The sequence below is a fragment of the Gallinula chloropus genome (genome assembly GCF_964237585.1).
Source record: "Gallinula chloropus genome assembly, chromosome: 17".
Taxonomy (NCBI): domain Eukaryota; kingdom Metazoa; phylum Chordata; class Aves; order Gruiformes; family Rallidae; genus Gallinula; species Gallinula chloropus.
In genome coordinates, this window is record NC_140102.1 from 11,829,960 (window position 1) to 11,852,439 (window position 22,480).

General features: G+C 49.6%; 1 protein-coding gene across 1 annotated transcript; it reads left to right on the forward strand.

The window, feature by feature from the left end:
- Positions 1-3,424: 3,424 nt before the first annotated feature.
- On the forward strand, positions 3,425-22,387 carry PXN (paxillin; the record flags this gene model as incomplete). Its single annotated transcript, XM_084272063.1, has 11 exons — positions 3,425-3,446; positions 4,515-4,741; positions 5,192-5,307; positions 7,134-7,273; positions 7,471-7,672; positions 8,185-8,320; positions 18,229-18,399; positions 18,746-18,919; positions 19,539-19,620; positions 19,968-20,116; positions 22,035-22,387. 11 exons carry the CDS (start codon positions 3,425-3,427, stop codon positions 22,299-22,301), a joined length of 1,686 nt encoding a protein of 561 aa, XP_084128189.1. The 3' UTR covers positions 22,302-22,387.
- Between the last annotated feature and the right edge of the window lie 93 nt (positions 22,388-22,480).

Consider the following 22,480-nt stretch of genomic DNA (forward strand, 5'->3'; position numbering starts at 1 on the left):
TAATACCTATCTAATCCATACACAGAGCTCTGTGTGGGATTTCAAGACCAGAATCCAAAGCACCTCATAGTTAATAAGGATTTTTGGCAAAAAGGAGTTGAGAGGGGCAGACTAGTCCACCTGGACTTCCAGATGCCTTGGAGTGCTTCATGGCAGTGAAGGTACTAAAGGTGATACCATCCTTTAGCTGTCTGCAGGAAAATCTGTGTAGAAACAACATCTGAATGTGAACACAGCTGTTCTCCCATTCTGGGGAGCATGTGGTTTGAGCAGCCCACTGGCCTGAATGTGATTTCAATAGCGTGTGTAAGTTTTTGGGCTGCCCAGTGGAAGGGGGAGGACTCAGTCCTCCTGTGTGGCTGTCCCCTCTTTGCATGCAGCTTTACCAGGTCCCTCCACCCTTCACCAGTGTCCCTCACTCCTCTGCACCTCACTGAGCAGAGGACTGCTCAGTTAATGGAGCAGAAAATACAATTTTCTATATGCACAGCCCATGCCTGTGGGTAGGCTGAGCCCTACTGACACAGCACTGTGATTCCACACCCATCTGCATGTACGTGGGTTGTGTTAGTAGTAGGAGTAAGGGTGGAAGGAGGGGGGATCCTGTGGAGGAGCAATGGCTGCAAGGTCTAGTGTAACTCTGTCTGGTTTACGTTGTTACTACAAAATGGTTAAATCTATCCTTTAGAGAGAAATAAATCTCTGATCTTTTAAACCTTGGGGAGACTCTGCCTCCTAGAGCCGTGTCTGTAGTAGCTGGGAGTGGGAGTGTGTGTGGAGCAGCAGTAAAGCTGTGGTGAGGTTGGTGTGCGCGGCTGTTTCCGGAGTTCTGAGCACCCCAGAGGCGCTGCAGTGGGGAAGGGGCAGGTCTCCAAGGGGACGTGCAGCACATGTGGCACCGGCAGGAAGCTTCTGGGCGCCTAAAATAGGGACAGGTTCCTGACTGCGGGGACGAACAAGTGAGGTGAAGTTGCTGCCAAGTTAGCCGTCGCTGTCGGGTTTCATCTTTCTGTCCATGTAAGGAGGTAGTGGTGCCCTCTGATGGCTGGTGGCTGTGGGACCTGGTCTGCGTCAGCGCCTTCCTAAGGGTTTGGAGGGACTAACTGGTTGATTTATACCTCCTGCAGCACCGTCCCTCAGGAGTCACCTTGGGAAGGAACACTTCATTACCCACTAAATCGATTGAACTGTTAATATTTCTGTTTAAGGAGCGGTCGCTATAGCAAACTCCATCCTGTAACCTGAGGTGTGGTGCTGTGCAAGGCACAGCATCTTCCTTGCAGTCTGTCAGGTTACAGCTGAGAGAGCAATTGGTCTCTTCCACTAATAAATTGTCCTTCTTTCACCCCCATCTGTGTCTCATGTTGTCTTATGGTAGTGTTAAAAAGGTGCACAAATGCACAGTACTCGGGACCTCTTGGGATGAGGTGGTGCAGTGTGGGGAAACAGCATGTTAATCCCTTTGGTTGGGTTTTGAATAATTGCCTCCAGTTTTGCTGTCCAGAGAGCAACTCCTTCTGCTGACCTCTGAGGGAGTGATTTGCAGCCTGTGCCTGTGGGTTGCGGAGTTGCTTCCCCTACACTGGGTGAAGCCCTGCAAGACACTGTGGTCTGAGCGGGTGCCGTGCCACTGCTGCTCTCACCCTGCCCTCCTTGGGGCATTTCTGCTGCCCTTGTTGGACCTTTTGAAAGGCACAACTCTTTGGTCCAGCAAAACTTCAGGAAACTGGTTGCTGCTGGGATTGGATCAGAGAACAGCTTGGGTGGCTGGAAGCAGCAGTGAGGATGGATGTGAATGAGGAAAATCTTCCCTCCGTTGTGGCAGTGAGCTGGGAGGGAGTGACTGGGGCATGAAGAAGGGTGTACCGTGGGTTTGCAGAACATGGAGGTGAGCAAGCACAAGGAAACGTCCTTTGCCACCGTTAAACTGGTGTGTGAACGCCTGTCCTGCTCCTTGCTTGCTCCTTTCCTTGTCCCATCGGCTGGGGTTGTGCTGTCCTGCAACTGCTTCAGTGTCAGTTGTAAAGTTGAAGTACAGTTTGAGTCACGGAGTGATTCCGCTCCAGGCTTTTCTCCTCCCTCTGCTTCCTGTTCCTCAGCTCTGCCTTGTTTGCTCAAGTCAGGAAGGGGGAGGGTATGGGGGAAGTTAATCATTAAACTGTAATGTCTTCTCCTTAACTCCTTCAGAACCTTGGGGCAGAGCACTCCTTGCGTTTCCAGACCCCTCTTCCTCTGCAGATTTGTAAAGGAAAACCAGTCAGTCAGGGGAACTCACTTTGGTGCCGTTAGTAAAAAGCAGGGACCCTGTCCGATGGCTCACTGAGCAGAGTGCTGAGCCGAGGAGGCGAATTCTGTGGTGAGATGGTTACAGCTGCCTGTCCCACAGCGAGGGCTGGGGATGGAGGGTGGAAAAATGGGCTTGGTCCCCTCTGCAGGGCTGGAGGAGCCCAACACCCTCATGGGATTTTCACTTCCTGGTGGAGTTTGATTTGCCTTTGTCATTGGTGGGGAGAAACAAAAACCACACCTTCTCGGACAGCACTTCTCTGTGCATGAAACCTCCAGTCCTAGGACCTTCCTGGTTGAAGGAATTGCAGCTCTTCAGCAGTTCCCTTGAGGTATGTGCCTTTTCCTCTGGAATCTGCCAGATGTTCTTTTGCTTGAAAATACAAAGTTCATTTCTCCCCAGCTGCAGAAAGCTTGTATCCCCTTGGAGAAACTGCTTTTGGGGTCTCTTGGCCCCTTTAGGGAAGATGCCTGTGGCTTAAATGACTCGGAGCATCTCTTTTGGCTAAATGAAAGGTGTGCAGCATTAATTTAACACAGTATTTAATTTGCTAATGGCTGTATTCTGCTCTCTGAGGGCAGCACAGCTTTTTTTTGTGTGTGTGTGATGCTTTGGTTTATGGAAGAGAGTGAATATAAAAGCAGCACCTTCCTTGTCTTGTAATGCAATAATACTGTCCTCCATTTGACCCTTTAATGTCTTTTCTTGAAGGATTGCTAAGTGCATTGGCTGGTGTGGTCTGCTGTGCTCAGGAAGTGGCTTGAAGCTGGCAGGTGCCTGCCCTCTTGGAGCCGGCAGGCAGCCATTAGGGCAGGCAGTTCCCTGATTGCTATTCTGGTGCCATTCTGATAACTTCAGCTCCGTATGAGCCCGGCTGGAGGATGCTGCAGGGTGGCTGTGCTTGGGCTGAGCCCTCCATACCCCAAACCTGAGTATGAAGGTCCTCCTGTGCACAGGAGGAGAAAGACAAATCCTGCTGAGGCTGCCTGAAGGTGGTTGGATCTGCGTGGAGGGGAGGGAGATCCGGGGGGTTTGGGTGAGCCGCCTCTCTGAGACCTGCCAAAGTTGCCTTACTGTTGTCTGGCTGAATTCCACATACCCAAAGGGACCTGCCAGGTATATCCTGATGCTCTTATAATGGAGAGCACTGATGTCCCTGGTGAGCCAGCTCCTCTCTAATAGCCTTGAAGAGGTGTGCATTGGAGCCTGCTGCCCCAGCAGCAGCTGGGCACCCAGCCAGAGAGGCTTTCTTTAGAAAGCGAGTACAGCGCGGGCCTGCAGGCCCCCGCGCCAGGGACTGCAGTGGGCTCTGCAGGGTGGGTTCACAGGCCTGAAGGCCCAACAAGTTGGGATTTGCCCGTGAGTCACCTCAGAGGAGTGCAGGGTTGGGAATGGGCAGAGGATCCCTTGCAGGGAGAAATCCCAGTGTGGGGAATGCCTTTTCATGCCCTGTCTCTGAGGGAGAGCGTTTTTCCTGCTTTAAGGTTCCTAAGAGGTGCTAACTGTGTGACGTGGGCTCCTCTGCCTGGCATGAGTGACAGTGTTTCTAGCTGGTGGAAGTTTTTCTTCTCTTCAGGAATTTGTGAGCAGTCTCCACCCAGCAAGTTGAGAATTGTTTCCAGGAGAAGAAATGGCGTTTACCTGGCAGCCTCTGGAAAGTAGTTAACTGTTTGTGTGATGGACTGAGAGGGGTTTGTGTTAGGAAAACTGAAACACATACTCCTGCCACACCGATGGACAGCACTGGAAGTTTAATGCTTCTTTCACTGCCTTAGACTCTTGAGCAAACTCCTCCCAAGACCTTGTTTCCTGCAGAAAGCGGTGCCTGAGGCCACAGTAAATGACTCTGTGATGATGTGGGGCCTGTAATTAGTCTGTGTCAGTATCCTGTCGATCCCTGGGCAGGTTTCTCCCAGGTTGCTCTTCTGCAGGGTGCGCTGAGGATACAGGTCCCTGTTGTTGGGTGGTTTCCTAGTTAGGACAAAAATCTGAGACTGACAGAGTTTTTCTGGCTGCTTCGTCACCTCTTGGTGTTTGTACTAGAGGGTTGATTAACCCCTTGAGTCCTGGGCTGCAGTAGTGTTTTTTCAGGGTGTTTTGTAGATCACCCTAGATGAAAAGTCTCCTCAAAGACAACCTGATACAGATATCCTCAATGAATTCTAGTCCAGGATTTTACCATTTTGGTGGGTTTGTTTTATTTTTCCCTCCTTCCTCTTTCCTGCAGATGCCTTGTTGGCAGACCTGGAATCGACCACCTCACATATCTCCAAAAGGCCGGTGTTTCTGACGGAAGAAACACCTTACTCTTATCCAACTGGAAACCACACGTACCAGGAGATTGCTGTGCCCCCTCCAGTGCCCCCGCCACCTTCCAGTGAGGCCCTGAATGGCACTGTGATTGACCCCTTAGACCAGTGGCAACCCAACTCATCCAGATACGTCCACCAGCAAGTAAGTTTATGTCTGTGGATGGAGAGGGTGCACACTTGTTTTGTTGGTGCAGTGTCTCTCAAGGACTTAGGCGAGGGGAGGGAAAAGCAAGAGGAGGATGAGTTTTGCTATGAATAGAGTGGGGAAATTGGGGCAGGGGGTGGGGAATGTGGGGTTTTAGTAGAACTATCTGGTTGGAGCAAATGGCAAAAACAACCATCATTGTTCCAACAAAACAGTGGAGCGATGAGATTAATGTTAGTCATCTGTCTGCCCTGTACCTATGGAAAGCAGACTGGGGGTTTCCAGCACAGATCTGCAACTCATAGGGAAATCTGAAACAAGTGGGAAGTTGCTCCTGGTGTAGCCCCTCTGAGAGAGGCTCTGTTCTGCCCTATCCACTTGTGGGGTTGCAGTAGTGTGTCTATTCCTTTGTATTCTCTGTTTCCAATGCAAATCTCATCTCCACAGCCTCAGTCCCAGTCTCCTATATACAGCTCTAGTGCCAAAAGCTCCAGTGCCTCAGCTCCTAGAGACGGGCTCAGCTCTCCTTCGCCCCGTGCTAGTGAAGAGGAACACGTCTACAGGTATCTTGTCCCTGTTAAGAGATAAGCCTGACTCACACCTTGAGCCTGCTGTGGCCACTTTCTATAAGTGGAAACAAATGCTGCTCCCTGTGTATGTTATGTTGCCTTGTGTTGGTTTTGATTACTTCTTTTGTAAGAGGCTGCTGTAGCTTTCATACTCACTTCAGACATTGACCTGGCCCTTTGGTTTGCTCAGCTGCAGAAGAGGTTAAGGATCCATCAGATAGAGCAGGACCGGGGTTGTGCTGCAAAGGATACAGTCTGGAGACAAGTGACAAATTCATCCCCCTGTTAAGCAGCCCAAAACCTCTTTCAGAGGTCAGTGGCCTTTGGTCAGTTGTCCCAGGAACTCGTTTGCCTGTGGCCTAGCAGGATGTGCATCCACTTGGATTTTCAAGCAACTCAAGGTTTAAAACTTTCCCCTCAGTAGGTGGCAGATACCTGGTTTATATTGGCAAAGGCAGCTGCGAGGTTGGAGGAGTGGCCTGTACGTAGGACAGACGTTTCTTACAGCACAGAGACTGGTGTTTCTCTGGTGTTGTGTACTAACCATGCCTGGTTCTTTCTGCTGAGCTAGAAGTTGTTTTCAACCAGAACCAATTCTGGGGAGAGGCAGGACTAGCCAGAGGAGGCCCCGTGGAGGCAGCAGTTACAATTTTTTTCAGATGGCTGCACACAGTCGGTACAAAATGGAGGTTTTACAGCCATGAGTCCTCCTGTACAAGGGTCTGGCTTGGTCCTGGTGTGAATGTGCAGCTTGTGTGTTTGGGCTGGGAAGAAGCATGCTCTCCTCACCTTCTGTGTGTGGAATTCTTTTTTTAATTTTTTAATCTGAAGAGAAAGATAATAACTGCCCGTAAGGAATTTCCCATTTGTCACTGGTGTTACAGGTGTCAGAGTCCTAAAGCTTGTTACATATTAACTTTCTGATGTTAATATGGTGGTGTGTGTGAGACAGGAGTTCCCATTTTGGATTTGGAAAGTCTCTTCTTAGAAAATAAGAACTCTAGAGCAGTTATTTCTCCATTTCTTAAACTAGGAGAAAATAATTTCCCTGCTATTGACGATAGAAAGACTGTTAGTACAGTGTAATTACTATTAAAAAATCACTGCATTGGTGCTGAGTTTTGCTTTGAAACAGTTTGCAGCTGTGTGTGGTAAACAAGATCACCTATATAGGATAAGGAGTAATTGCAGCCAGTGTTCTATACACGTTTCTGCACAGGTAAACTTCTTTAAAAGCTCTTGGATTTAACACAGTAGAAAACAGTTTCAAATTAATGTCTTAGAAATTGATCAGAGTTCCCCAAATCAAAGGTTTGAGGGCTTGAAAAGAGACCTTGAGTGCTGCAAGAGGGCACCACGTAACTGCTGCTTTTGAGGTTTTGTCCTTAGCTTGAGGTTTGTAATTTGCCTCTTTTTCCAGTCAGTGCTGCTGCTCCCTTGCTCCAGGGGGGAGAGTTTCCTTGCTTGGTGTGATGTCAGCAGAAAAAAGTAATTTCCCTGTGTGCAAGCTAATGGTTCTGCTGCCCTGTGTCTTGGGTCTGCAGACAGTTAACTCTTTGCTATAGCACTGTGTCTTGCACAGCTCTAAACCTTGAGGCTGTGTCCATCAGTGCTGTTTCTTTGTCACTGTCAATCCACCATGTGGCTAAGGAGTGCTGTAGTCATTTCACAAAGCACAGGTCTTCTTTCTGCTAGTGCTGAAAACACCAGCTTGGAAAGAATAAAGCACGTGTGTAAACTCTGTGACCCCACTGTGGCTTTCCCTCCATCCTTCTGCAGTAATTTGATGTAGAAGTTTCACGCTTCCCTTTTGTCTTCAGTTTCCCAAACAAGCAGAAGTCTGCAGAACCATCTCCCACGATGACCAGCTCCTCTCTGGGCAGCAACCTCTCCGAACTGGACAGACTTCTTCTGGAACTGAATGCTGTTCAACATAACCCCACCAGTGGCTTCCCAGCAGGTAAGGAATAGCAAGACTTTTGCTATCAGTGGATAGTTTGATTCTCAAAATAGCACCCTCCTTTTTCTTTCCAAGGCATTGTTAAGTTCTGAATGTCCCATGAGTTTTCTGAGTAATATGTTGCTGTTGTCTGTGATTAGCATGTATGTGTGGACTTTCAGGGGTCAGAATGACTCTTTTTTGCCCCCTCCTTTAAGATGAAGCCAGCAGAAGCCCATCAGTGCCCAGCGTGACAGGACCTCACTATGTCATCCCGGAGAGCGGCGGCTCTGCGGGAGGGAAGGCTGCGCCCCTTCCCAAAGAAAAGCCAAAGCGGAACGGTGCACGTGGGATCGAAGATGTGCGTCCCAGTGTGGAGAGCTTGCTGGATGAGCTGGAGAGCTCCGTGCCAAGCCCAGTGTGAGTGCTGCTTTGGTGATGGTTGGCTGGGGTGGGATGGGACAGGCCCCTGTGGGAATAGTGGCTGTTGCATAGGTGCTGATATTGCAGGAGAGTGAGAGGCAGGATACGGGCGTTCTCTAAAGGGTTGGAAATCAAGCTGAAGCTTAGAGATGCCGGTGCCCTTTTATCTGTTCATGGATGAGAAAATACATGTCGTGTTATGAGAGGTTGATCAAACTCTGTGTTACAGTTGATCTCCAGTATCTGCTGTTTGTCATTTGTTTGTTAGTGGATGGAGTGTGTGTGTGTGTCTGTGTGTGTGGGGTGTGTGTGTACAGACTGAGCAGAGACTTTGTCTGTGTGTGTTGTGGAAGCTGGGCCTGGGGGTGGGCTGGCCAGGCTGGGCAGTGCTGATAACTTGTCAGGCAGTGCTTGCTTGTGGAAGCAGTGGGACTTTCAGTCTGGGGTGTCTCTCTTAGGCTTAACCACACCCTTCTTTTTCTTAAATTTTCTTTCCTTTTTCTTGCCAGCCCTGCAATCACTGTGAGCCAGGGTGAGGTGAGCAGCCCCCAGCGGGTCACTGCCAGTCAGCAGCAAACTCGTATATCTGCTTCTTCAGCGACACGGGAACTGGATGAGCTGATGGCATCTCTCTCTGACTTTAAGGTACTCTATCAAGACAACTTAATACTCCATCTTGTCCCTCCCCATCCCCAGACTCTTGCCCATTTGCCGTATCTACTGACCTTGTTTGGTCTCCAGAATATCCTCTTGCTCTGAGAAACTTCCCATGGTGGTATTTGTGCTTTCTGAGGGCTGCTGTAGATGTTCTTGCCTGCTATAAATCCTCATTACTAGCAGGGTAAGGCAGCTCTGGGGTCTGTTTTTCCTTCAGTTCTGCAGTTTTGTCTGTTTGCCAAAGGTAATTAGCTTAGTTACTGCTCAGTACAGGGTGAATTATTCTCCTGTGCTACAACTTAACGAGAAGTAAGGGAGCATGGGACACCAGTCAGCTTGCTGACAGACACCAGGCTTTTCTGTGGGATGACACTCCTCTTCAGAGTACATTTTTACGCTGCAGTGCCTTTCCCAAGGAGGATCTTCCAGGCATGTGGTGTCAGCACTCAAGCCTTGGAATCAGACCACTGGAGACTTGAAAGGTTTCCATCTTAAAACAGTATCTCAGCCACCCCAAACTGGGATTAAGAGCTTCTTGTGGGGGCATAAGATGGCAAATACTATTCAGAAACTTGTTTGGAAATCAAATGATTATATTGGAAGAGAACTGCTACTTAGTCTCAAGTAGCACATAACAATGCCATAATAGGATAAGCGCAGGAGCGACTTGCCCCTAGTCATCTTGATATGTGGAGTACTTGGCAGATGTACTTGGATAACTTGTTCTCTACCCATATAGGTATGTTATCATTCTAGACCAGATGTGGAGGTTATTTTCATGAAACTTAACCAGGGTAATCATAGTAAAATGGAAAATGTTTTCTCTTCCTTCAGCTTTCAGCTGCTTTGCTCAGAGCCTTCCTGAATTACTCCCCTGAACTTGTTCTGAGAGAGGTGGAGAAAGCAAATACATATTCTCTTTGTTGTCGTTGTTGGGTTTGCCTGCCTTATGTACACATGGAGGTCTGCTTTCTAATTCCAAGGAAGTGCCTAACTCTCTGGTTTTCCCTCATAAGGAAGATTCAGCTGATGCTTGGTCTTTTCTTGAACTCCTCCTCCTCCCATGACTTCAGATGGGGCAGAATGTGGTGTGAGGAGATGTAGACTGGCCATTCAGTGACAGCTTTGCTGCTTGCAGTTCTCTCATGTGCATGCAGTGGGTTTCATCATTACCATACCTGGAGTGTGACCAGGTGTGTGACCTCAGAACCCAGCAGTCAGCACACACTCTGTGGGGCTGCACTCACCTTGTGCTGCTGGAAGGGAATTCAGGCTGCTGGTTTTGGCACGTTTGCTTCATGTTGTGAGAATGGAGGAGTTACTCACTGTTTTCTCTGGACTTACCACAGTGTGGATTTAGTCAATTGCAAATATTGACACCTTGGTGTTCCCTTTTTTTTCTCCTCCATATTAGGTCCCAGGGTAGAGTGCAGGATACCCATGAGTGTCTGTGCAGTCTGGTTGGGAAGCTGTGCTGGGATGATGCTGGACTGAGTTCCCAGCTGTGCTGCTGGCACACCCAGCCTTGCTCCTTCCACGTGCAGTGGGAGCCTGAGCGCTACTGCTGCTCTTATCAGGGCTCAGAAAGCAAGCACAGGGTGTGGCTTTGCTCCTAGATGAGCTCTAGGCAACTAGAATGACCTTGCCCAGCACAGGCTTTCCTTGCAAGATACACAGAGGAAATGTTTTGAAGTGTGGGTGTTCAGTTACTTTGCCTTAGAGTATTTGTGCAGCTCCAGCAAAACCTGCATGACAGAGCAGCTGGTTTTGGTAGTGCCACCCCCTTGCTGGCTTAGTCTCTGGTCTCTTAGTCTCTTGAGCTCTGAGGGCAAACTGAAGTGCAGCAGGGTTGTAAGCATTGGGCTTTATAAATGCAGCATTAATGTTTTTACAAGGCACTGAGCTCATCTGAAGCACAAAGAATGTGGTTTCTGTGATCGTTTTCCCTTTGTTCATGTTGTCATTGACTGTTTTTAAGTTACTTTCCTTTTTCCTGTCCTCCACATTGCTTCATTTTCCCTTCAGTCCTTTTTGATTGTGTTTATCTCCTGTATTTGTGCCAACTAATGGTGTTAGCTTGTCTTTAAAACATGTTTCTGGTCTGTACCAGTGGCAGGATGCAAAGGAGGGAAGCAGAGTCCTTGCAAAGATGAAAGGCTACTGTTTGAGTATTGTTTGACCTGTGTGTGGTTGCAAGAAATAGGACAGAAAAACTAAGGGTGAGGTGTAATTAGTTGGAGTTGGTACAACTGGAGGTTGCAGTAGATGGGTGGTGGTCAATGGGTCTATGTCCAGGTGGAGGCCTCCTTGTGTAGCTCCAGGCCTGGAGGTTGGTGGCCCTGCCTGTGGCAAGGGGGTTGGAGCTCTGTGATCCTTGGGGTGCGTTCCAACCCAGGCCATTCTATGATTCTAGGGAGCTGGAAGGAGCAGAGGACTGGCATTTAATTTTCCTCATCCCCAAGAGTAAAAGGTGCTGTGGCAGACTGATACATTAACCTTTTATCATCTTCTGCTCGCTTTAATGAGTTGCTCATTCTTTTTGCTTACAGAATCCACTTGATTTTGGTTATCTAGCTCATCAGTCAGTGGGCACTGAGATTATTCATGGCACTCTGCAGTTTCTGTGTAATGAGATGCCTGCTTACTGCATAGCTGGATGCTTGTACTTAACTGTTCTGTTACTGGTGTGTGTTTAACCATTGCTTTTATTTTGGAGCTAGTATGTTTTTAATGTGCTCAAAATAGTTGCTTTTGAGCAAAATGTTAGATTGGCTTAATTTTAGGAAGTCTAGAAACTTAACCATGAACCATGGCATAAACTCCAGTTACTTTTACAGGTGCATCCAGGTTAGGCAAAACAGGGTTGGGGGGGCAATATTAGGAAACTCCCTCACTGTACCTACTGAATGTGCATGTCCTCTTTGTCTCTGCTGTGACTGTGGGTCTTGATGTGCTCGCTGCTTGAAGAGAGGAGCAATCTGTGGTGAAGGGCATGTAGCAATGGGATGAGGGGCAATGGTTTTAAACTAGAGTGGGGCCTGATACCTCGGATGGTGGCAGCTGAAGGTATATGTCTCTTCCCTCTAATGTCAAATGCTGTGCATGTTCTGGTTAATTATATCCTTTATTCACCATCAGCATCTCAGAAAGGTGAGTAGAGACTGAGATACCATATATAGGCTTAGGAAGTTAGGAGCCCCACTACCTTAGAGCATAAGCATCTAACTTCTTGAGGCTTTGGAAAACATGACTAAGAATCAGAACAGGTCTTGATAGCTCTTGGATTTGGAAAGCCTTTCTGGATATGTTTTTGAAACTGAGAGGGCTCAGTATTAGTCTTAGGTTGAGCTGCTGTGTGAACTTGTCCAAGCCACTGTTCTGATCTTCCCCTTTAAGAAAAGGGAGTAATGCCAGTTTGTCTCCTAGTTTTTAGCCAGGAGCCAATGATAATGGGGAAAGGAGGACTCATGATCTTTTATTTACAAAAGACCCTGTAAGTCAAGGAGAAACAAAACCTCTGTATCAGTTACTCTTGTTAGAGTGTAATTTGCATCAAAATTAATACTGATTTTATTACAATATAGATATGGAGTCTTTAGCCTAAGGGGAAGAGGCTCATTTAGCCACCTAAGCAATGTTTACAAGGGCATGGAGTGATTGACAGACTCATATAGATTCAGTATGTGTCACGTCCTAGGTGAGATTAGTGATGTGAATAGAACAGAGCCCATGTCATCTGTTCTTGCTGTGAATGCCCTGAAGCTTTGTTTTCATTGCCATGAGCTCAGCTGACTGGAGCATTTTATTAGTGTATCAAGAAGGAAATGTCACACTTTGTCCTATTCGTTGATTGCTTTTTTTTTTCAGCTTTGAAGTGTCACAGTTAAACATCCAAGGATGAGTGAGTTGTTAACGTGCCCTTGGCTCACAGTCCAGACATTCCTGGGCTTGTAGCTGGCTTCCCAGCGGCGGCTGCGCGCCCTCGGCAGAGCTGCAGGTGAACACGCAGCTCTCACTTAGAGGGCGTAGGAAAAGGATCTCCATGGCTGTAGAACTTCATCTCCCATACTCTCATGTGAAGATCAGCACAAAGTCATACCAGTTCTGCTCTCTGATATCCCTTTCTCCTTCCTTACTCTTGGAAGTCAGAGGCTGTGATTGCTGTAATGCTTCATTCTCTGCTTTGTTTCTTCTCCTTACCTCTGTCTTTATCTTTTTCTCTCCTTATTCCTTCTGTCTCCTTTTTGCAGACTAGTTCCACTGTGTCTCTGATTTCCGAACCCTCACTAGAACTGGTTCCCAGTTCAGCAAATGCAGACGCCAGCAACACTCCTCACAGTTCAATAGTGCTACCCCATTGCAGACACCCTGCTGCAAGTCACAGTGGGGACCTGATGGTGTCCACATCTGCCCACTCTGCAGTCCCCTGCACTGAGGAAGGCAGTAACACTGTTGTTCTGCCTACAACAGGGCATCCTGCTGCTCCTCCACATGGTTCCCATTTCTCACAGATGGTCCCTGTGCCCCCGCCACGGGTCTCTTCTGGTTACGCTAGTCGTGGGCAGCAGATGACCTCTGCATGCTTGGTTCAGGGGAGCAGAAAGCCTGGCTCTTCTAGAAACACCTCCCAGGCTGTGCCAGCTTCCAGTGTGGAGCTTCTGTCTAGATCTGCTGATGTGGAGGCACAAGGCCTAGATTATGATGTGGCAAAAGAGACTGAGAAGAAGGAATCAAGAACTGATCCCAAAATGTCAAGTGCTTTAAATGGTCAAGGGAAGGGGCAGATGCCTAAAGAGCTCGATCAGCCAGGACCATTCAGGGACAGTTCAGCCCTTCCTTCCCAGGGCAGAAGTGTGGAAACAGCTGCAGATGAGCTGTGGGCTCTGGAGCTGTCTGCATGTGTGCCAGAGGTACATGCAAAGAATGACAGTGTTTTGAATCCTGTGTATGAGCCTTCTGTTGTGGCCTTGGATCGGTGGGATGTCTTCCCAGACACTACAAACCAGTTGGGCTTTGTAGGGGAGCAAGGACAGGAGCTAAAAGCTGAAGTACCGCATGAAACCAAAGTAGATGTCTGTCCTGATCTGGTCAAGAAGAGGCAGAGCAGAGAGAGAACTCCTAGGAAAGCAGGTACTGCTGATGTGAACAAAGCCAGAGGAGGAGATGAGGAAAACAAGCAGTTCAGAAGCTCTGCAGTTGCTTTGGAATCTCCTGAAAACATTTGGAAAGCTGAATGGGATCGGCCATGCGTCTCCAAACCACCCACTGAGAGGATTTCTGCATCAGGCCAGGCAGGCACTGAGTGAATGTAGGAGTAGGAAAGTCCTAGCTAGGACTGTCCTAACAGTGCACTAACATCTTGTGTGTGGTGTGAGTGCTCACCCACACTAACAGCATGCAGCTTGGAGCAATGTTACTGACAGCTGCATGCCACAGGTTTGAAATCCTCCACTTTCTCTTGCACTCCTTTCTGCTTGTTGGTCAGCAGCACAGGCACATGGCAGCCTGTAGGGACTTTCCTGTGGACTGGACTTTTATTCCTTAACTGGTGTAAGACTCAGTCCACAGAGATGTCTGAAAAACTAAAGGGCTGTTTCACACCACTGGAGGATGTTCCCGGCTTGGGATGGCAGCTCTTCTGCTCTGCTCACCTTTTTAGGTCTCATTACCAGAGCTGGTAGTGTTCCTTCCAGTGCTGGAAGTACCAGACATCTCTGACCAAGAGTCTTCTGCCTGTAAAGGGCAAATGGTTGGTGTCCTTGTGATGCTGAGGTTTCTGAAGTGCTCAGTGTCATGCTGTATCTCCTATCTTGGCTTCCTGCTGGTTAATCTTTCCCTTCCTTTTCTAGATAGTTATTTTTGGCTGCTGTCATGATCCTTGCGGGGTTTTTCCTCCCACTGAGTCACTGTTCTGGCTGTGCCAAGAGGAATTTTGGCATTGTGGAATAAATACCATCGCTCTCCCTGCTCACAGTTGTCACTAATGGCTTGAGTTTGTGCTGTTGCATCTTGGGGCTTGCTCTGCCATTGCTTTTCCCTGCTGATACTATTACCTTTGTCATTTAGATTAAATATTTAATCAAGAGGACAAAAGAGACTTCAAATGTGCATCCAATGTCCCGTGACCTCTCTCCAAGGCGTAAACTAGGTCCTGCCATATTTCACAAGACTGAGTCCCAAGATCGCTTGATTGAAGAGCTGCAGGACAGACTGGGCATCGCTAAGCAGGAGCAGGAAGCATGGAAAAGCCAGGATGACTGGCTGACAGAGGGGGTCATCATCACTGCCAGGCCCCAGGGGGAGGAGCAGAATGGTGGACAGCAAGTAGAGAAGGTAGAAAGCAGGGACATGTGCTGGGAAGTTCCAGCATGTCCCTCTGTCCAGACAGCATCACGTGGATGTGCAGATTAAGTTTCTGAGTGTCCTAAGCTATATGAAACTAAGAACTAGCACCCCCCAAAAGGGAACCAGCCCTCAGGCCCTAGCTCTTGATGTTTAAGACACGGAGTGGGATCTGAGGGTGCTGGTGATGGTATCTGTTGGGCGTTCTGCTACTACCACATACCCGATGTCCCCGTGGGGATTGTTTTTAAAACCCTGCCTGCCATAGAGGTGTGCTCTGTGTTCCCCAATACTGTACCTGTGCAGAAAGTTCTGGGTGAGGTGGTGTTCCTCCTTGAGCTACCCAGGGAAACACGTTTTATAGTTCTTCTCTTTCTTGCTGCTTTATCCCCTTAGATAAACACAGAGGTAACAACCAGCCTTCCTGTTGCAAGAAGTGCTTGTTGGTTCATCTTTGAATTTATTCACTGTTCTTGTTCGTGTCTTTCTAGGTGGTTTTCCCTCCAGAATCCCCGCTCCCTCCAAGGAGGACAGTCTCTGTTCCAGTCTCTGATGCTGCAAAGACAGTCTCTGCTAATGCTGCTCCCTCTCCTGTCTCTGGTCCGGCACCTCTCCTTCCACTCCCACCTCAGCCTTCCTACATGCCATGTACCCCAGCTCCTAGCCCAGTCTCCTCCTCTTCCTTCAGCTTGGCTCCCCAGCCTCTCTTGCAGTGGGAAACTTCTGATGATGATTATCATGAGCTTTCTGTTGTGGGGACCCCTCCTTCTGAAGATCCTAGGCATTCCTGTTCTCCCCAGACCTGGACCCTCAGCACCAAGACAGTAGTTTCTGTTGGCTGTCAGACTGAAGATGCTTTCTTCCCACAGATGCAGGCAGGCTTCTCTCTCCTGGTTTGTTGTTTTTAGCGGTATTTTCCAGTCTATCTACTCCCAAGTTGATAGCTCGGTAGATAGAACATTCAGGTAGAGTCTGATACTGAACTGCTAGGTAGGAGAGAGAACTCCCTGGCAGTGTCTGACCCTGGCTGTGCCTGTCTAGCACTGCAAAGGACATGTCTGTGCAGTAACCTCCAGGGGTGTGTGCGGTTCCTGTCTGCCCTGATGATGAGTTTGTGCAGCAGGGACTCTGTTTCCCTCTGGGATGAGGGGAACTCCTTTCCCTCTGCTGCAGTCTTTCCTTTGTTTGCTCATTTAGACAAGCATCCACAGTGCAAGTGGATTTTGGGGAGGCGATGGTATGATCAAGAGCTGTGTTCTGCATCTCCTGTCAGGGAAGGGCTGCAGCTTCAGGGTGGTGGGATGTCTTAGTGTGTATGAGCAGTGCAGTGGTGTGTGATGTTACGTGTATGGGCAGCTCTCAGCAGTGAGGAAAGAAACACCTCTGCATCTTGAACTATCATGTTTTCAGGTGACCGCTGCTCCTCCCCTCGTCTGCAGTGCCCATCTGCTGGCTGGTCCTGCGCCCCTGGGCTCCCCAGCCCCTGAGAAGGCAGGACCTCCTTTCTGTTTCCTCAGCATGGTGTGCTCTTCTGCTCAGTGTGTGTGCCACAGATGCTGCTGGGATCTGTTCCTAGAGCTCCCAGTGCTGTTAGTGTAGATGATACCCTGTGGCGCGTGGTTTGCTGCTCACAGAGCTCCTGTCTGAACTTGAGTGACGGTGAAGGCAGATCTCGTGGGTGAGGGGCAGGGGTGTGAAGGGCCTTTGCATGATGAATTCATGTGGATGCTGTGCTGAGTGTCCCCTGTTAAGAGCAGGCGTGGTGTGCAGGAGGTGGAAACCAGCCCCTTTCAGGTGGCGACTCACCTTTGAGCTGTGAGAAGGTTGGATCACCAGGCCAGGCAGAGATTGGAGTGTGGGTGGGAGGCTGTGCTAGCACCAGGTCAGCTGTGGCTTGCAGGAGCATGTGTCCCTTACCGGTGAGGGGGAAGTGCTCTGCTGTTACCTGGGGGATTCACCGCATCTCCCTTCTCCCCAGATGATATTTATAATCTGTGTGGTGTGTGTGCCTGCCCTGCCTGGTGGCCACAAGCCCAGGATTAGTGAGAGGGGGTGTGACTCAAGATGCTGCAGCCCTTTTCCTCCTGTACAGGGAGCCCTGGCTTAGTCCCGGGACCTGGCCTGGCTTTGTGTACAAAGGCCCGTTGTCTCCCTGTGTGAGAAGTCTCCTTGCAGTGGTGTGCTGTGTAACTGGTTGGTAGCAAGTAACTGCTCTGTGGTGGAGGGTTTGTTTTAGGCTCAGGACATTGGGGTGTGATGGGGCTGCTCAGTGGTTGCACTAGGAGAGGTTGCAAGTTCCAGGATGGCTGGGAGGAGAGAGGACAGGAAGAACTGTCTGTGAGGCTCCGTTGGGAGTCATGCAAGGCAAGGCTGACAAGGGGTGCCTGGAGATGTGTGTGTAAAAAGGCTAAAATGATGAGAATTTTTATACAGACAAGTAGAAACCAGGGTTTGTCATTGAGTAAACTAGTGCACTGCCAAGTGCAAGCAGCTGCAGGAGAGGGAGTAGAGCTCCTCCTGTGGCTGGAAGGACAGGGTCTGCCACGGCTGTGAAGCGCTTCAGGGTGTCCCTGCTGCCCTGGCTGTGCTGGCAGCAGCCTGGTGGCTGTTCACAGATGGGGATTTTAAGTTTGTTTTTATCTGTCCTCTTAGTAAGAGAAATGTGCTCCAGGCAACACCTCAGGGAGGGAGGACTTTGGGTCCCTCCAAACCTGACAGTGGGTATTGCAGGGCAGTTTCTCCCTCCTTTCTGGGAAGCATTCCAAGCCATGTGTGTGTCTCAGAAATTCCCTCTGAGATATGTATCTTAATCCCCTTACCCCCACCCCATAGCATTTCCAGCGGCCTGACAATAGATGTGGCAGTCCTTCCCTCATGGTCCTGTCTGCCTGGGCTCTGCTGTGGATGCACTGCCCTCTCTGTAGGTAAACAGCAGGCAACTTGAAGGGAGTTATTTCCTTTCTGCTTCCACTTGCCTAGCTCAGGTGTGGGATGAGAACCACCTGATGGGGGCAAAGGAGACTTGGCAAAAAGATCTGCAGAAGGTGGTGCAAAGGGTGGGAGGGGAAGGGAGAAGGTATTCTAGCCGAAGGGGAGGTGAGGTGAGGAAGTGGAGAGGGATCTCTATCAGAGAGGAGTGACAACTCAGAGAGCAACAGCATACAAATAGGGAGAGGTCAAGGGGAAGGGGCCCTCTGGATGGCATCTCTGCTTTGTCACCTTGCCAGGAACCGATGAGGTAAAGGGAGATTTTTGGCAGGGGCTCAGAGAGCACTGTACTGACTGCTTGGGATCTGCTCGTGACTGTATGCACAGCTTAGGAAAATCAAACCCTCTTTTCCCAGCTCTGTTGTTACCCATCTGAGGGTCTCTGCATGGGCAGAATACGTGTGTGTACTTGATCTCAGCTTTTGCTGGCTTCTGCAGAGAGTGTAGCTGTCTCCTAGCGATGTCCTGTCCATCTCTACAGAGGAGCCATTGGCAGCAACAGCCTGCATTTATGTCCTAAGCACAGCAGCACTCGCCTTACAGTCTTTGTTTTCTCTTCCTTGCAGTTCATGGCACAGGGGAAAGCTGGGAGCAGCTCCCCTCCATCCACAGCCTCCAAGCCTGGCAGTCAGCTGGACACCATGCTGGGAAGTCTCCAGTCTGACCTGAACAAACTGGGTGTAGCCACAGTTGCCAAAGGTGTCTGCGGAGCCTGCAAGAAGCCTATTGCTGGACAGGTGAGTTGAAGGTGCTGTCTCATTGCTGAATCTTGGGGCTGCAGCTGGGAGTAATGGGAGGGCTGTTTCGTGAGGCTGAAGAGGCTGGAGATGCTAGAGAAACTGAAGTACTCTATTTATCCACTGGCTAGGTACGCTGTAAGCTCCTCCAGTGACCTCTACCCTGCCCTTGAGGGACTGCCCTCTCCTGAGATGATAGGTAATTCAGTTTTCATGCTACCCCAGTCCAGGGCTCACTTGAGTAGTAGAACTTGTCATTCTTGCTGACCTCCAGCTGGTGTCTTGTCATGTGGTCTAGGGGAGAGGGAGATACAGAGTTGTCCTTCATAATTTGTTTTTCCCACAGGTAGTTACAGCCATGGGGAAGACCTGGCACCCTGAGCACTTCGTCTGCACCCACTGCCAGGAGGAGATCGGGTCACGGAACTTCTTTGAGCGGGACGGTCAGCCCTACTGCGAGAAGGACTACCACAACCTCTTCTCCCCGCGCTGCTACTACTGCAACGGGCCCATCCTTGATGTGAGTTCCCTGGGGTGGGGATGAAGGGAGCTGGTGAGGTGCTGCAGGCCTGGATGTTAAAAACACCACTTCACCTCTGTAATGTGAGATAGGGAGCCTGCTTTGGCAGGGGGGTTGGAGCCGATGATCTCTTGAGGTCCCTTCCAGCCCCTAAGATTCTGTGATTCTGTCCTGGGTGGAAGATTGTGTTTTGGGGACTTCTGTTTTACCTTGGTCCTGGCTCCGAAAGGGACACAACTTGGCCCAGTCAAATCCTTGCACTAGTGAGAGGAGTTAATCCCTCTTACCTTCACTGAAGTTCCTTCTGAGCCCTGCAGTGATTCCTCAGTGGTGTCTGCTGGTGGCTCGCAGTAACGGCGCCAGTGCTAGCGCTGAGCTGGCGGGGCCCTCTGTAAGGGAGGCACTGGCACGCAAGATCCTTTTAGGGTAAAAAGCTGTGTGCAGTGGGAAAGCCTGAATCAGCCAGAGGTCGGGGAGAACTGACTCAGCTCTCTGAAGGACAGCCTGTTTTAATGCAGGCTCTTGTCAGTACCAACATTAATGCCTTCTTCTCCCTAGCCCCCCTTCCCTCCAGGCTGAAGCCAGCATTTACATGACTTGCATTTTGTCTTCCCAACAGAAAGTGGTGACGGCTTTGGACAGGACATGGCACCCTGAACACTTTTTCTGTGCCCAGTGTGGAGCTTTCTTTGGACCTGAAGGTATGGCAGGTTTAGGCAGTCTCTGCCCTGAACTGCAGCCAAGTTTGTAAGGTGGAGCTGCTAGGGCACAGCCTGAGAGAGATAGGAACTGCTGAAGAGGGATGTTCCAAGGGCTGTAGCTGTTGATGGTGGAAGGATGCTAGCAGTAATCTCTTCTCCCTGGAGAAGGAGGGGTATGAGAGTGCACACATGGGGCAGGAAGGGCAGCAGAATAAAGAAGAGTGACCTGCTGTGTGTGTTAGCATGGGGAAGGATGATCCTACCCACACCTGGTACCCCTCAGAGCTTGGCTGGCCACTGGTGAAGATCAGGAGCTGATGCTCTTTGCCTCTCTTCTCCTTTGGCAGGATTTCATGAGAAGGATGGCAAAGCCTATTGCCGCAAGGACTACTTTGACATGTTTGCTCCCAAGTGTGGAGGCTGTGCCCGGGCTATCCTGGAAAACTACATCTCTGCCTTGAACACCCTGTGGCACCCTGAATGCTTTGTCTGCCGGGTAAGAAACCCAAGGTCCTTCGCTGCTGCTGGGCGACCCCTCTCATCTGTACCCTGCAGGCATCTGGTCCCTTATTGGGAAGAGGCGTCTGTAGGGTAGTGGAGGGCAGCCAGCCCCACAAGATAAAACATGTCAGCAACCAAACACCTTCTTGCCTCTCTGCCTGTTTACATTAAACTTTCTTGCTGCTTTGCTCTTTCTGTTCCCAGCTGCAATTATGGGCTTCTGCAGCAGCTCACAGATAAACAGAGACATTTTCTGTGACCTTTAAATAATTATAAGCTAAGCTGGTCTCTAAGCATTTGCCTCAGCAATCAGATTTTGAGGATCTTCTTCCCATGCTCCATCTGACAATGTAAACTAATGAGACTGACCTTGTTCAGACAAACATGCAAGTCAGGGAAATAGTGGCAGACTCCATACAACAGGCATAATAAACAGGAATACGGCAGATTAAATGCTTGGCACTCTTTCAGAGAGCCCTCCAGATATTAACTCTTAGAGGCCCCAAGAGATGAGCAAAATCAGCCAGTGTTTGCTGGAGTGGGAAGGGCAGGCAGAGACCAGAACAAGCAGCAGAACCACAAGCTGCTGATTTCCTGTATGATGCTCAGAGCAGACTGTCACCATGCTGTTGGCACTGCCTGCCCAGACTATCTGTGGCTCCCAGAGTGGTGTGCAGAGAGTGGAGACACAGTCCTGACTCTGTGGGGCTGGAGAGGGCCCTGTCCTTTTCTGCAGAGATTGTGACGTCTATCAATCAGTGCTTTCCTTTCCCCCTGCTGCTTCACCACCTGTGGGGCCAGCACTGATGTCTTCCAGGATGTGAGATGGGATTCTCTTCCCATGTTTGCTAAAGCACAACAGATTTTTCCTGCTGGCTAAGAGAGGAGACTGTTTATTGAAGTAATTGTCAGCATTAGAAGAGTTTTGGATCACTGCAGGCAAACTGCATTTCCCCTGCCCTCTACTGAGTGTGTTTAGCCATTCATGGCTCTGTGTGCTGTTTGCTGGACTCCTGTGTATGTGTTGGGGTCCAGTTGAGTGTGATTCTTTCTGCTGACCCTGGGGAAGAGGATGGTGTCAGCACTGAGCAACAACAGTGTCCTGGAAATCTGGCTTCTCCTCTGGGCTTTGCACATGATCTTTGGCAAATCTGGCAGGATTCTCTACTCTCCCCTGCAGTCTGTTTCCCTCTGGTACAAGGAGGAGAGTCCCCCAAGCCTTGTGGGGATGGTGGATGCAGATTTTGGTGTGTGGCATCCTCAGCTGCCTGACACTGAGGGGGGTGAGGAGCTCTGGATGCTGATAAGCATGTGGTTGCTGTATCCTCATCTATTTAAAATCATTAGCACTGTAGAACAAAGAGCTTCTCCTAGCAGCAGTGTGTATATACCTGGTGGGGATGTTTCAGGATGGATGATGTGTACCTGTGAAAATGCCAGCCATTCTGGAGAGATCACTTATTATAAAGATTAGTTGTGCTTCATTTTTCTTAGCTGGAACCAGTCCCATGTTCATCAGAATTGTGCTGCATGAAGGTCTGTGTTGGTCCCCACTTCTGCATTCTGTTGCAGGGAAGGTGGAATGAGATTCAGCATAAAGAAGGGAAAGCTGCTGCAGTGTCTCAGGGGAAGGAGTGTTCTCCTCTCTCCTGGCTGGACACATCTGGTAGCTGGTCTGTAGTATTTTCATTGTAGAAGCAAAACCAGCTGAGGGAGGGAGCGTGGTTAATTCCCTTGTTTGTCACCGTGTCTGTCATCTCTCAGCCTTTCCTTGGAAACTCTGGTTGACGGGCAGAGTTTGGCTCTGGATGAGAGGACGATGCTGCAAGGCATCCTGCTCACGCTACAGCGTGGCACTGCCTGCACCCCCAGCTTGAGTTACACAGTCTGTGCCCTTCTGCTCTGCCCTGCAGGAATGTTTCACACCGTTCATCAACGGCAGCTTCTTCGAGCATGACGGGCAGCCCTACTGCGAGGTGCATTACCACGAGCGCCGCGGCTCGCTCTGCTCCGGTTGCCAGAAGCCTATCACAGGACGCTGCATCACTGCCATGGGCAAGAAATTCCACCCCGAACACTTTGTCTGTGCCTTCTGCCTCAAGCAGCTCAACAAAGGAACCTTCAAGGAACAGAATGACAAGCCCTACTGCCAGAACTGCTTCCTCAAGCTCTTCTGTTAGAGGCATTGTAGATGGGCGCTAAAGCATCTTTCTGCCACCCCCTTGGCAGTTCTGTCTCTCTGAACATTACTGTGATTTAGGAACCTTACCAGGCTGGGGAAGGAGGGTGGGGCAGGGGTGGGAGTGCTTTCTGCTGCTGCAAGAGGCAGTAGATCCAGAGACGGACCATTAAACTGGAA